The sequence below is a fragment of the Mytilus trossulus genome, chromosome 5 (assembly GCF_036588685.1).
Source record: "Mytilus trossulus isolate FHL-02 chromosome 5, PNRI_Mtr1.1.1.hap1, whole genome shotgun sequence".
NCBI classification, from domain to species: domain Eukaryota; kingdom Metazoa; phylum Mollusca; class Bivalvia; order Mytilida; family Mytilidae; genus Mytilus; species Mytilus trossulus.
In genome coordinates, this window is record NC_086377.1 from 33,368,595 (window position 1) to 33,385,200 (window position 16,606).

The 16,606-nt window shown below is 32.5% G+C and overlaps 1 protein-coding gene and 1 long non-coding RNA gene across 3 annotated transcripts in view; one reads left to right on the forward strand and one right to left on the reverse strand.

Annotated features, from left to right (window-relative positions):
• The window catches only part of LOC134718776 (sulfotransferase 1C4-like), a 19,064-nt gene continuing 2,458 nt past the window's right edge, over window positions 1–16,606 (reverse strand). Inside the window, exons 1-6 of one of the 2 annotated variants that reach the window (XM_063581499.1) lie at window positions 6,816–7,048; window positions 4,702–4,862; window positions 2,601–2,924; window positions 1,852–1,955; window positions 1,043–1,211; window positions 1–275 (exon numbers count right to left, since the gene is read on the reverse strand). In XM_063581499.1, coding sequence (XP_063437569.1) covers window positions 151–275; window positions 1,043–1,211; window positions 1,852–1,955; window positions 2,601–2,924; window positions 4,702–4,862; window positions 6,816–6,823 — 891 coding nt within the window. In that variant the 5' untranslated portion in view covers window positions 6,824–7,048 and the 3' untranslated portion in view covers window positions 1–150. Of the gene's footprint in view, window positions 276–1,042; window positions 1,212–1,851; window positions 1,956–2,600; window positions 2,925–4,701; window positions 4,863–6,815; window positions 7,049–16,606 lie in introns of those variants that run through there. The other variant, XM_063581498.1, reaches the window with a different exon arrangement.
• Window positions 15,727–16,606, forward strand: part of LOC134718777 (uncharacterized) — a 2,264-nt gene continuing 1,384 nt past the window's right edge. Inside the window, exon 1 of the long non-coding RNA XR_010107436.1 lies at window positions 15,727–16,468. This is a non-coding gene — a long non-coding RNA (uncharacterized LOC134718777). The remainder of the gene's footprint in view (window positions 16,469–16,606) is intronic.

Below are 16,606 nucleotides of genomic sequence, written 5' to 3' on the forward strand. Positions count from 1 at the left end.
CCTATAAGATTTATTATAACGACACGGATTCTTGGGATAAACTTCCCGCAGTATACATATGATGTTACTATTTAAGGAATGACTGTAGTATTTTTTCTGTCTATGAAGAAATAACATAAAAAATGTGGTGCACACTGAATAACACGCGTATCAAATTTGACCAGATGGTTCAAAAACAAAGTTAACATCGACGTTCTTCATTTCTTTTCTGTATAATGCATCAAACTGTTCATTCTGCGAGACCGTAAACCAGTTTTTCCAATCTCCGAGTTTTCCTGAAAAAAGATGTAATAACACTGACAATAAACCATGAAAATAAGGCCAAGGTCAGATGATAACGACCAGACAAATATAAATCCTTTACAATCATTCCACTATTAAACAAATATAGTTCACTTATTCCGTATAATATCTAAAAAAAAACCCCAGACCAAACACTAATCAAATAACATGGTCAATTGACTAGGAATATCAAATAAAGGCCAGATTAATATAAACTCAGGTAAACTATATTGGCATCAGTAATGCTACCGGTAGAAGTCTACAAAGCTTCAAATACAATACAATTATCTTGTAATTCATCTCATTCGAAACGACTCAATTCAATTATAATAAGTTGGTTGAACATACCGCAAAAATGGAGTAAACGAATTATGATAAACTTCAATGACATATGGACACATATACAATGATAATGCGAACAATTGGTCTGTATTTTGATCCGATTGTAATTAAGCTAAGACATGTCAAATGTCTGGATTTAAAAAAGAAAATTTCTTACTTATACAAAATGTTTTTACTTGATAGAACACACAGTTTTAAAAACACCGCAGCATTGTAGAAAGTAAAATCACAAATAAACTGAACTTCAAGGAAAATTCAGAACGGTAATTTCTTATCAAATGGCAAATTCAAAAACGCATACAAATTAAGCGAATGGACAACTGTCTCATTCTTGACTTGGTACAGACATTTAGTTCAGTCGATAAAGGTGGTTTAAACCTAGTTTTATAGCTAGCTTTACATTCTACTTTAATTTAACCTTTTCGAAACAATGTAGACTTCCCCTCTGGATGTATGGTAACTGTTATGTCGATTTTCTTGTTCTTCAATTCATGAAATGAACATTTCTTTACCACTTCTTTTATAAACTTATCGTCATATGGAACCTCTAGAAAATCTGCCAGTCTAGTGGTATGTTTTATTGGATCCTGGAATACATACAATGTACATTACAAATTACGTTATATATTTAAGCCTCGAAGAATCGTAGGGGTATTACCCAGCAGTGTTCGCAATTGATCATGAACGTCCCACTATCTCTACGGTCACTTAATGATAATTGCGCATAGTTAAGATTTACTTCAAGTGTTTTGTTACACATTTTCTCTATTTCGTTTAAGTTTTGACAGAAGGAAAAAGGATGAGTATCGACAGGTCATTGCCAATACGAAACGAATAAATACTCTAAAGGTTCTGTGTTGCTTATTTTGATCTTTGTTAATAATAAAAAATAACCACTCACGAATATTCTAAACAAACATGTTATTTGTGACCTTATATATAGCTTTAACAGTTTCTATCCATCTATCTGTCCGAGAAGACGTTACTAATATAAGTTGAAAACTTGTGTCTAGTCCATTTGTCAGGTTTGAACAATAACATATTTCTTTAAGCAATCATGCTACAATGCCATGAATGTACTTAATGATAACCCAATTTCTGTACAATATAATATTTTGTAAGTATTGTGTTAAAGCAAAACACACTAGTGTACTAAATAAGCACGCGTGTTTACTTGTATTGTGTATATCAAGCTAAGATCTTCCACAGAATAAAAGAAATACGTACCAGCCACATATCCTCATAAAGAACTTGACATATGTTTGCTTTTTTATGTTCAATTGCATCTATATATTGCTTAGCATGGTTAAACCAACCTCCATATATATCATCTGGAAAACAAGATTAAATAAAGGCAACAGTAGTATACCGCTGTTCAAAACTCATAAATCCATGGACAAAAAACAAAATCGTGGTAACAAACTAAAACCGAGGAAACGCATTAAATATAAGAGGAGAACAACGACATAACACCGAAACAGACCAAGCATCAGACAAAACACCACGAGAATAACAAATATAACAAGAAAACCAAATACATGATTTCGGATAGACAAGTACCGTGCCACGTCTTATCTCAATATCTCAAAAATAAACATACTGCAATGAACAGTACAACATGGGCTACTAGTTTAGCTAGAAACGTTTGAAAGAAGGAATTTATACAATGTAGTTACTTTTCTAAAGTTCTTCGATTTAGGACATTTCTAACATTGTGACCTTTATTCCAGTTATTTTATTTGACTGTTTTCATATATCCAAAGTAATGAAAACGGATGGATATGTGTTTTATCTTATTGTTTTCATCTTGCATGACAGTTTTATATATTACCGTCGACATATGCAAACTGATATTTTTTTCCCATTGAATCTCTTACTTGTTATAGTTTGGCTGCTAGACAACAATCAGTGATATCAAAACAGACATATAATGTGTGTTTAAAATTTTAAAGAATTAGAAATTTTAAAACATATACCATTTAAAACAAATTTCTCGAAGTATTCATTCCATGTCATGTCAGGCCATCCTATTTTTCCATGTAGAAAATTGTACATGGACACATCTCTGTCTTTTGGGTTTCGACTCACGTAAATAATTTTGGCGCCTTTTTTAATATGTGCTGTTGGCAGACATTCAAATGGTAGATGAGACTGTAAAAGTCTTTGTTCCGACATAGCTTCGGTGAATTTGTAATCTTCTGGCCATTCTAACTGTAGATGGAGAGATGTCCAGTGCTTTGTGTTGTACTCTGTGGTCTGATTTAAAAGCATCGAAGTTATTTCATGTACCCAATGTGTTCCTGCAAACAAATGTGTTACACTTATGAATACTACAATAATTATAACCCTTGTTTTGATAACTATTTACACCACTGGGTCGATGCCACTGCTGGTGGACGTTGCGTCCCTGAGGGTATCACCAGCCTAGTAGTCAACATTTCGGTGTTGACATGAATATCAATATTGTGGTAATTTTTATAAATTTCCTGTTTACAAAACATTGAATTTTACGAAAAACGAAGGATTTTCTTATCCCAGGTATAGATTACATTAGTCGTATTTGGCACAACTGTTTGGAATTTTGGATCCTCAATGCTCTTTAACTTCGTACTTTATTTGGCCCTTTAAATATTTTTCGATTCGAGTGTCACTGATGAGTCGTTTTGAGACGAAACGCGCGTCTGGCTTTATTATAAAATTTTAATCCTGGTATCTATGATGAGTTTATTTACACTTATAAATACTACAATAACCCATGTTAACAGTTTTCAAATCACAGGGTTAATAACTTCTAAGCATCATTCCACAATTTTATAATTTTGTTTCATAGCAGCATTTCATAATATCAAAATTGTGGTCATTTTTATAATTTTTCCTGTTTATTAAACCTTGAATATTTAGAAAAACTAAGGATTGTTTTGTCTCGGGAATAGGCACAACTATTTGAAATTTCGGATTATCAATGCTCTTCAACTTTGTACGTGTTTAGCTTTAGAACTATTTTGATATGAGCGTCATTGGTGAGTATGTAGACGAAACGCGCGTCTGGCGTACTAAATTATAATCCTAGTACTTTTGATCACAAAGTTCGTGCGACAAAAAGTTAGAAAAAAATCATTTCAATAATTGTCTGACCAATATTTGGTATGCAAATACGAACTGTCATACAGAAAACAGCCTATATTACAGACATTTCATAATCTTGATGTTCATTTAAACCCGATGTGTATTTTAATCCTCAGCTATCCAAAAATGAATTTTATTGCACACTAGCTCTCATATGTGAAAAACCACAAGGGCCAAAATGCGAAAATACACACCTAACTGTGGAGTGCTACCAAAAGTTGACGTATCCATTGACAGGATTCAATACTCGGTTCAGGCACAGGGTAAGGTTAAGCTATTACGTTAGACTGAATACCCATTGGTGGACTTCGGCTGTTGTCTGCTCTATGGTCGGGTTGTTTTCGCTTTGACAAATTTCCCATTTCCATTCTCAAATTGACAGACGTACAGGTGTTATGATATTGTAATGCATGACTCATGTAAACTCATAAATCGGAAATAAATTGACAACGCCATGGCTTAAAATGAAAAAGAAAAACAGACAAACAAACGTACACATGGCACAACATAGAAAACTTAAGAATAAACCCCACGAACCCGACCCAAAAAACTAGGTAATGACATGTACACGTCTCCACAATAAAATGCATAGGTATTTTAAAGAAAAACTTGATAGTAATCGTGTTTCATGATCATAGCGAAAAAAGGTAATGCTAAGCATTGAATGCCTCTTTTGTAATTTCATAGGGTTGTAAAAGCGTTGACTGTGCGTAAATTTAAGGAATGAAGCGTTTTGCGCTTCTGGACTTCTGCGCTTATACAAAATGTACTTCGATCAACGCTTTTACACCCCAATGAATTCACGAAAAGAAGCGTTCAATTCTTGAATAAAAAAATATTACGTGAATACAATATCGGATGGAGGTTTGTTTTCTTTCTGTTAAAAAACACATTTGATTGTGTCATACATTGGTTTGTTAAGTCTGTTTTTACAACTTAAACATTTCTGACCTGATTTATAAGAGGAAGCGAGAATGACATCATCATCTCTAGAATTGAAATCTTTCATCTGCTGTAACCTTTTACCAACATCTCCAACCATACTTGGAAGAGGAAAATATCTCCATCCATTGTACTCTATAAGTGGCCATATACCAAATTTATCATTCAAACTAAAAGTGAAAACAATAACATGATATCATGTCAGTCTGTCCTAAAATCACATTATTAACGGTTACATACTTATAATTGTGTACGCCAGACGTGTTTTTCGTCTAACAAGACTCATGAGAGATGCTCAAATATAAAAAAAAGTTCAAAGGCCATATACAGTTCTAAATAGAAGTTTTATAATGTAACGTGACTTTAGCATGAGTTAAATATTTGTTTTGATTCGCTAATATTTATTTTTTAAAGGCTATCATTGCTAACATACAGCACCATTAAGTTTCATCACTTCTCATCATATATCCATAGAAGATGTGTTTCAAATGCAAACTTATGTCTCATTCATGTTACATTGAAGACATGTTGGTGACCTTCTGCTGTTGTTTTGTCTATGGTCGGGTTGTTGTCTCTTTGATACATTCCCCATTTCCATTCTCAATTTTATTATGTCTCAAACTTGCTGCATTATTTTGTGTATTCGACCACATACCAACCAAATTGCATCACACACAGAAACACATACTCCTTCCAATTGAAATAATTTGTTCGGAAATGTATTTGTTTTTAGATAAATGAGCTTTGTGGTATTGTATTTAGTTTCTCAGTAATATGCATGAACAGACTAGCTGTTTGCAATGTTATGTATCCATACAACTGATACATAATTAGATAACAGCACGTTTTACTTACATACTTTGAACATATCAAAGAAAAGAGTATCTTCAGAATAATAGTGGTTAGACACCGCACATTTAACTTTTCTACATTATAAATTCGGATTTGCTATTTTACTTATTTTAAATGACTTTTATCATCTCAGGTCTGTTGCATATTTGTGTTTTCTTTGATAAAATGTTGCTTTTGATTTAGTGGATATAAAGCCGATCTATAAAACTGTTTTTTGAATAGTTTAATGTGTATACTGCAATCAGTTTTGTATTTGTGTGAGCTTTATGAATATACAACGAAGTGGTATAAAATATAGAATTATGATCACGAATAAGACACCATAATAACGTATATGTCAATAGCTCGGCATCATGCTTTCAGTGATGTACAAAATAGTCACCACATTGCAAACTCTAAAATGTCCCGACATAACAATATATAAAACAATTCAAATGGAAAGAAAATGAACGGTCTGATGTATTTAGAAAATAGCAATCAAAAAACGAATATGATGTAAATTGACAACCGAGAAACACTGAATTACGGGCAAAACAGTTTAGGTTAGGCAGAACAAAACAGGAGTACCAGGGTTAAGCAGTTCTTCGAAAATCTCAGTTTCCAGAAAAAGTGGTGTATTACCATATTATAACATGTATCAAAACAGGTTAGATATTAAACACAGCTGAAAAGGGATAGACAATTCAGATTGATAAAATCCAAAAATACCATAGCATTGGTGTATGCAGTTCACCTTATAACGCAAACAGGTCTACCCTATAAACGATTCTGATAGTCTTGCTGTAAAACAAACCGATTTTGATAGTTCTACCCTTTGTTACTGGTCCTGAAAGTTCTGCTGTTATATGACATGTGGAACAGGATCTTTCTATATTGTGTCAGGTGTATTATTGTTTGTCTGTTTGTCTTTTTCATTTTTAGTCAAGGCGTTGTCAGTTTATTTTCGATGTATGAGTTTGACTGACCCTTTGGTATCTCTCGTCCCTTTTTTCTCACCGTACGCATTCTACTGTAAAACTAATTGTGATAGTTCTACCCTAAAACAGGTTCGGACAATGCATTTGAATGAGGACATGTAGTTGGAACCCTCCTTTTGTCCTGAGTTGAGACACCCCCTCCTGCTAAAATGACTGAATCCGTCCCTGCAGGGTTGTGTTTTAAAACAAGATAACTCTGAATAATGCTGCCATTCGATGCAAACGAAACATTTTGTGTTACAAATAATGTATACTATACGTACCGTACCCCATTTAAAATACTAAATGACTTACCTTGTCATTATACTACGAAATATTTAATGCAAATCAATTATGAACTTTAAAATGAACACTCTCTGCGGAATATTATTAAAATATAAACATTTGAATAATATCACTTCCTCAATGTGAATGGATTAATATTTCTTATTTGTCAAATCCAGTATTGTTTTTTGTTTTTATCGGGAATACGTTTGCGTATAACGTGAATATTTTGCGAATGAAATATTAAGTTCAAGGCAAGTTCATTAAATCGGATAAAAGTGAACCAGATATGTGTCATTCTATTAAAAGAAGCAGGTTGGTTGACCACAGGGTTTGTCTTTTTACAATATGAGTCTTTGTTGCCGCAATACTTTTTTCAAACAAACCCTCGCTATATAATGCATAAATTTGAACTTCGATTTATCAAATATGAACAGATGTCTTAACATAGACGATTGTATTAAAGAATGTCAAGGCTGGGGACTTACGTAATAAATCTATATTTAAAAACTACAGGTGAAACAAAATAATATGCTTTGTAGTAGAAGGAAATAAATTTAAATTCAAAAGTTTTTAATTACGTATAAATTCATCGCTTAAAAATGAACAAGAGATACTTCCATGAAAACGTTTTGAACAAGTGAGACAATAGGATTTGGTGTTATAAGTAATTCTATATGCTTTGCTAATTTATACAGATTTGTTAGAATATAACACGATCATTTATATTTACATTATACTTTATTTTTTGTAGAATATTAATCTTATAGAAAAAATAAAACAATATATTAAACTATTAAATTGTAAAAAAACAAGATAAATACAGTGTTCAAAACAACGAAAGTAGATCACTCTTATTATGCTTGATTTGACGGTCGGAAAGCTAGGTCTGTTTTACTGACTCCGCTACGCGTCGCCAGTAAACCTAACTACATTTGCGACCGTCAAATCTACAACTGACGGTGACAACTCTTCAACTACAGTACGGTTATTCCTTAATTGCTTTTAGCTGCTAACCCGCATCTTACACTCTCTTACTATTACCATTTAAAAGCGGTATCTTACTGTTGCCTTTAATATACGTAGTAGTATCAATTTCCCGCTTTGCATATCATTGTCGGTCTCATTTGAAGAACCTACCTATTGTATTATTTGTTAACAATTGTTAGTTGTCCAAATTATGCTTTAAATAAATTTTAAAAGACGTTAATAAAGCAACCGCATATATCAATCAATTTTGGCTTTGTTATAATAGCTATCTTATAATTGCCAGCTATTAATATTGTATGTTGTGCCATTTAGGTACTACCGTATAGCGGGTTATTTTCGCGGGATGTAAATTTTCGCTTATTTTCGCGGATAGTAGAAAATCGCCAAAATAAATTCCGCCAAATTAAAGGTGTACAGGCAAAGGTATTAATAAAAGTTTTCATCCGCCAAAATAATAACCGCTAAAATATTTCGTATACCTTGTTCAATGAAAATCGCGAAATTTTACACCCGCGAAAATAACCCGCTATACAGTATATGGATAACCTGAAGTATTAAGCGTTGACGTGTTTGGTGTGTTTTATCATTTGATTGTGCCGTTTGACTTTCCGTTTTGAATTTTCCTCGGAGTTCAGTAATTTTGGGACTTATCTATTTTCCTAATTAATAAGAAGGTTTTTTTAATAGGCACTACTAAATAATATTCAGATACAATGTGTCATAACGTTGTAGTCCCTCATAGGTGTTATCTACTGTCTTATAACTAGTGCCAGATGGACAGCTGTTAGTTCATGAACTCCAAAACAATACACAATCAAAAGTTGGTTGAACTTCTAATCATTATATGACACTAAGATAGGTTTTTAGCTCAATGTTTAGTTTTGTATCCTAGGATAACACTAAACTGTTCCCATTCGATCTTCTCTGCTACTAATTACTCGTCAATCTTAAAGATAAATTTGTAAGTGCTATTTCCGTAATCTACATTGAACCTTAAAAACGATTTAATTGTTAACCAACATGATTACGTCATGCTCTTAATGTACAATGTAATAAGAAAAATTACAAAAATAGCAGATACCAGAGAGACAGGCAAACTCATAGATAGACAAAAACTGATAACGCATTGGCTAAAATAACAAGGAGACAGACAAACAAATAATAATACACAAGACACAAACAGACAAATGATAATACACAAGACACAACATAGAAAACTAAATACTAAGGAACACGAACCCCACTAAAAACTGGGATGATTTTAGGTGCTCAAGAGAGAAAGCAGATCCTGTTCCACATATTGAACCTGTCATGTTGCTAATGTTTTCACAAACCAGGTAAATAGTCTCACTCTGTAGGTCATATTCGTGATGAAAAGGTAAGTGGATTGTAGTTACGACATAAGGAACATATCCGATATCATCTGTGAAACGGTTATTCCATAACGGTCAACCAACTCATCAAAACTGTCTTTACATATTTTGTTTGATTAATTTATGTTTAGTTAACATAATTGTGTTAAATAAGGAAGCCAATTCACAGGATACATTTATAAATATTCAAACTTAATTGAAACCGGACTTTTATAAGTTTTTGTTTCACAGCGAGGACCTCCCATTGAAAAAAACTATTTACCCTAATGGTTTATGTAATACCCTTAGCTATGTAGGAACGATATGTCTAGTAGTTATTTCTTTAGATGGTGACACTGACTTTCATGTACAAATGGACATACGAACATGACGAATGAATGAAATGGTGTTTTATAGAATGGTTGACTTCCAAACAATATTATGTATGTAAAATCATTTTTTCCCGAATGCTAGATAATTTGAAATTTAAAGTAATTGGTATTTGTTAGCTTGTCATTTGGAGAAAAAAATCCGAGGTTCACAGTTGAGGTTTTATTCTTATGAAACTGATATTTGATAATTTTATCTATATATTGCAGCTAATACCTCTTTAAATTTTACATGAATATACAACACTTCTTTATATTTACTGTCTTACATTTAACTATAGTACGGACGGCAGTCAGTTATAGTATTAGATTTGTTCTAATAATAATCATAATACCCCTTATAAAAATCTATGCAGGTAAGTTAATAAACCAAAACCTATTTTGATTCATGGGTTAGGGTAGTCGAGACGAAGATAGATAATAACAAATAATCATTTATACCTGGATTAAAAGTGTCGTCATGTTGTGTGATCAAATTATTTGTATTTGAATGAACTGAAGAAGATGTACATAATATAACTATTAACGCCTACGCTTAAACAATTTGATTTTCTTAACAAAACGTTTAATAAGTGTGTGAACTGTGGTATTTACATACATGTATGAGAGACTATTTATGATAATATAAATATACTGCAGTGTGTCGTTTGTGACAACGATACATGTAGTATTTCATGTACAACAAATGATTAAAAGAGATATGACAAGCGCTATAATATGAATATGTCTTGCCTAAATTCAGTATCGATATTACCATGACAACGTAGAAATGATGACAGTTAATTGTATTGTTTGCCTACAGTACCTTTTCACCACACAAATTTCGGCAAAACTAGAGACAAATCCAAAAAGCTGTTTCCTTTCTTATCCAACACTACATCTTTCAACAATACATATAGTAAGGCCATCACTTTTATCTAATATTAACGAAACTATACAAAAGTGAGACTGGTATGCTTTCCATGGTATACATGATAGAGACATGCATATTTACTCAATCGAAATGAAGCAATAGTAGTGAATACAATACATACGTATATTACTTTCAATATGAGTTAGGAGTTTATCCAAATGGGATACACTTATATTTATCAGGAAATGAATTGGATACAGAACATCTACAAAATAACACGTACTATTCTTTTTGAATTAGGATTTTTGTACAATAATCGAATTGACAATGAAGATGGGAACATTATTTTCGTTAGTTAAGATTATAAACAAAATACATCAACATACAATATAGGTTTTAGAAATGGATCAAGTGTTATTTACGAAAACGCTGAAGGCGGTGTATCTTCGATTATGATAAGAGTACTTTTGCATTTTGACATACTGAAAAGTGAATTTAATATAGTATTCATCGGTAGTAGTGTATTAAACGGAATGCATGTGTCTTTTAAGATAAAGTTTTGAGCACATAACCACAATTTTTCATTCGAAAACAGTGTACATTCTGCACGCCTGATATACGTGAAGATATGAAACGATTGACATTGTATGATTTGGACGTTCTTCGCCGAACTTTTAAATAAAAATGATACTTGACTTTTTGATTGATAACATATTTGTTACGTGAGGAAACGTGTTTTTCAACAGACTGTCAGAATTCCAATGGGAACCAATTGTGTCCCTAATCTTGTCGACTTATTTCTGTATTATTATGAATCTGACTTCATACAGATATTTCTTAAGATGTTAGCAAACAACTGTATAATCAAAACATCGATCAAAGTCTAGTTTCCAAAAATGAGAAAAAGCATAAGAACATTTCCTAGATTTCGATTCTTCATTATTAAGGTCGACAGCTGAATGGGATTAAACTGCAATTGGGTTAGTTTAGAACGTTCGTTAGGACAGTCAGAATAATACGTAGTAGGTCAAGTCCTAATATGTTTACCCTATGATTTGTAGAAGAAGATAGGTAGGTACCATCGGTATGTTCAAACTCATAATTCGATGGCGAAGCAACAAATCCATTTGTAAAAGAGGGGAAAAAGATACCAGAGGGACATTAGACTCATTAATCGAAAATAAACTGACAACGCCATGGCTAAAATAGACAAACAAAAAAATGAAACAAATTCCACTCTGAAATTTAGAATACAAAATAAAAACTTAGCTCACCATAAAATTTCGGGTGAGATCCCTGCTGCCGCAGACGAATTATCCAATCTTGCTCAAAATATTATTAGTTACCTAGTGTGCTAGTGATTTAATACAGTATAAATGGGGTCAGTAAACTCCATATGGGGTCAGAGCGAAGCTCGAATCCCAATATGGAATTTACTGACCCCATATATACCGTATTACGTCACTAGCACACTAGGTAACGAATTTATCTTACCGACTAACTGTAAAATTTAGACTGTATTGGATACCTAAACTACATAAGTGTCCTTACAAACAACGGTATATTGCTGGGTCTTCCAAGTGCTCCACGAAACCTCTTTCTAATTTATTAACATCTATTTTATCAGCAATCAAAGACGGGCTTCAAAGTTATTGTGAAACTGCCTTTTCTAGAGGTGGAGTGAATCAGATGTGGATACTTCAAAATTTCAAAGATCTTTTAGAGTACATACAATCTAACTCTTTTTCATCTTGTAACAGTATTAAAACATTTGACTTTTCTACTCTTTACACAAGTATTCCACATTCCAAACTAAAAGACGAATTGAAAGAGTTGGTATTGCTTTGCTTCATTAAAAAGAATGGCCAACGCAGATACAAGTATCTTGTCTTAGGAAGGAATAAATCCTACTTTGTAAAGGATCACTCTGATTCAATCAAAATATTCTCTGAAACTGATATTATCTCTAATTGTCGACTTATTTCTTTATTATTATGGGGCTGATAAGAAGTTAGCAATATCCTTTAACTCTTCTTTCCGCTATATAGATGATGTTCTTTTACGAAATAATTCAAAATTGTGTGACTATGTGGAACGCATCTATCGTAATGAACCAGAGATAAAGGATACTACAGATACAGTTTAGTCGGCTTCATATCTTGACTTACATCTTGAAATTGACAATGAGGGTCGGTTGAAAACAAAACTCTACGACAAAAGAGATGATTTCAGCTTTCCAATTGTGAACTTTCCATTTCTAAGTAGCATCATTCCAGCAGCACCTGCATACGGGGTATGTATCTACCAATTGATACGTTATTCCCGTACTTGCATTTCCTATCATGATTTTCTTGATAGAGGGTTACTGCTCACAAGGAAGCTATTAAACCAAGAGTTTCAAATGGTAAATTTGAAATCATCCCTTCGTAAATTTTATGGACGCACTCACGAGTTGGTTGACTGTTATGGAATAACCGTTTCGCAAATGATATCGGATATGTTCCTTACGTCGTAACTACAATCCCCTTCCCTTTCATGAATGTGACCTACCGGCTATTTACCGGATTTGATATCACAAACGCAAAACGACGGGTGCCACATGAGGAGCAGGATCTGCTTACCCTTCCGGAGCACCTGAGATCACCCCTAGTTTTTGGTGGGGTTCATGTTGTTTATTCTTTGGTTTTCTATGTTGTGTCATGTGTACTATTGTTTGTATGTTTGTCTTTTTCATTTTTAGCCACGGTGTTTTGTTTTAGAGGGTCGGTAGTTAACCGTATAACGAATTGATTGCACGCTAGACTTTTTCTGCTGCTTTTTGTTCTAAAATAAACAATAAACACAACAACATTGACAGATAACGTCACCATTAACGCGTCATGAACCCCCTATGCAATTTACTAACCCCCTACGGTCTCATAGGGGGTAACCACGTGACGGCGTTATGATGCGATAAATATACATATACAACACTCGTCTTCTGCCATATGTTAAAATTAACAGCTTGATTCTCATATGTACCCAACCCTATAACGCATCTCAAAATTGATTAGCAAATGATGAAAAATAAATAGATCTTCATCAACTGTTATAATGTAGTGTTGTCATGGTCAGTTCTAGAAAAAAAGTAAAATGAAAAAAATACTGAATTCCGAGGAAAATTTAATCGTAAAGTCCCTAATCAAATGGCAAAATCAAATGACAAAACATGTCAAACGAACGGACAACAACTGCCACATGCCTGATTCGGTACAGGCATTTTCAGATATAGAAGTTGGTGGATTGAACCTGGTTTTATAGCGCTAAACCTCTCACTTATATGACAGTCGCATCGAAGTCCGTTATATTTACAACGATGAGTGAACAAAATTGGTGAGGACTGTCGTTAGGTAAGTTAAAGCAGTGAGGAAGTGTGAAATTTGCATCTGACTGAGTCACCACTTCACGTTTGTGAATGGACTTTTGTTTAAATATTTCATCAATGCTTATTTTTGGCTTTTAATACATATTAATTAGGGGCTTAAAATGCCATATATAAATGTGCATTGTATCTGTCATATTTTCTTCAAAAGCAAATGAATGCATTTTACCCATATGTTCCATTTAAGCTATAGTGTCTATGGTTTTATTTCTTGACGTACAAGGAAATTAAATATAAAAGTTAAAGTGAGATTCATTTGAGAAGATTTTCAAAATTAAAAAACATAAACAACTTGTGTGAAATTGTCCTTAAAGGGCAATAACCATTAAGGAGTCAATTGACAATTTTGGTCATACAAACTTTTTTGTAGTTCTTAATTTTGCTGAAAATTTTTCATGTTGCCTTTATCTTCAATATAATTCAAGATGATAACCAAAAACTGCAAATTTCCTTAAAATAACCAATTTAGTGGCAGCAACCCAACAAAGGGTTGTTCGGTATGTCTTAAAATTTCAGGGCTGATAGATAATGACCTTTTATTTTTTTACCCTTGTCAGATTTGCTCTAAATGCTTTAGTTTCTTAGATATAAGCCAAAAACTGCATTTGGCCCCTATTTTCTATTTTTTGCCATGCATGGCGGTTAGGTTTGTTAATGGATCAATTATAGAATTCATAAACTAGATTCCTAATGAGTGAGCTTTTTCATCGACTTTTCTCTGCTACCGCTTTCATAGTAAGTACCCTTCTTACACTCCCCTTTTTATAGCTTATGTTAACAATTTTACATTCTTAATTACTTTCATCTTAGTTTTACAGTATCAACTATATACATGTGATTGTTAATAATTTCCATGATTACCATCAAGTCCCATCCATATATATATATATATATTCATGTATTTCCTGATTCAGTGGATAAGGGAATAGTCCTTATTTATCAGCTGAGGGGGTCGGTGCTTTTAAAGGGGTTATTACCAAAAGTATCACACCGCTTTTATTTTACGGGGGGGGGGGGGGGGGGGGGTCACACAATGAAAGTTTTTGTGTCTGTCAAGTATATAAATTGTTGACGATATTGTAAGTAAGTGTGCAATCTCTTTGATAATTTCTGTCATTTTAAAATCTTTGATAGCACCAGTAGGATGCCCAATCTCTCATTTGTAGTGTATCTAATCACTCATTTGTTATGGTTCATTATCCGTAGGATGTGAAAAATTACAACCTCACTTATCTTAAAATCTGTATAAAACATGAAAAGTTTCTGAACATGCAGTGGAACATGTTTATTTCAACTTTTTAAAGTGTTAAAATCATGTTGATGATATTTCGTAGAATAGATGTAGGACTGTTAAAGGTGTGTACATTCTAAAATCATTTGTTTATAATAGATGTTATTAATTTATTAAATTATTACAAAGTTATATTTTTAAAATGATTCAAGTAACAAGGGGCCTTTAATTTTGTTGGGTAGCATGGCATTCACAGTCTTCACACACACACAAACAGTACACTTGGGGATTTTGTAAAACATTTCCACGTTGAAATGAAATTGAATGTTCTTATAATTATAAACCTATATATATGTATATATGATATAAGATATATACGATAAAATAAATTTTATTTTCCAAATTAACTCCCCAGGGGGGTGGCATATACACATAACATACATAATTGATACAACATACAGTATCTCAGATAACATTGTAAAAACAACTATTGAAATAAAGTCATACAGGACTGAGGTATTAATTGTTAAATTAAAATGTATTTGAGAGTTGCTACTCCAGATATGTTGCAAACTTTATTTATTCACTTATTTTTTTCTCACTTGATTTTCAATTTTTTTTGGGGTAGGGGTGAGCAGCTGACCCACTAAACACATAACGTTCAAAGAACGTTGTGGATTGGTTCCTGTATGGTTATTTCGGACCTTAACGTTACACGAACGTTGTGAGAACGTTAAAATGAAACGTTACAATTCAACGTTCTAGGAACGTTTTGTTTTAACGTTGTGTGGAAGTTTCAGTTTGGTTATGTTACAAATAATACGTTGTAGAAACGTTTAATATTAGTTACTTTTTAACGTTACTTTACTAACATTCTTAAAACGTTCGAATAATGTTCCTCATTTTTTTTTTTTAAATAATCTTTCCAAAAAAAATTAAAAAAAATAGCAAATTAATAGCAAAAAATGCAAGTAAGATGTTTGCCGTCTTGCTTGTTAATCAAACCTTTATTTTGTTTCAGAATGTGAATGCTGATAGTTTTTAAAACTAAAAAACCGACACTGTATTAAGAACAAAATAACTTTTTATTCCTTAAACATATAGATTGCTCGATTAAAAGTTAAAATTCATTATTCTCATTATTTATTATAACTTTTTTCATTCAACTTTAATTTGTTAAACATAATTAGCAATTATATACATAATGATATTTGATACAGCCATTATGTTAATCAAGCATATTCTGATAAGGTTGACCTATAGAATGATGTTGACCAGATGTTAGACAAATTTCAAAGATAGTTGCTATGGTAATTAAGGTTATAGGAAATCTAAGTGTAATGGGATAGTCACTTTTGAGACTATTTCCTGTCGTGTATTTGTAAGAAAGCAGTGATAACAAAGAAAACAAAAGAGAAAATCGCATCATCTAAAGAGAAAGAAACATGTAAGTTGATTGTTACTTTAAAAATTTTGATATACGTATATGATTATGAATGACAAATAATACATGTTTTTAACCACAAATAAAACTTATTTTATTTCTGAAATCTTTGTTAAATGTAAAGATTGCATTTATAACACT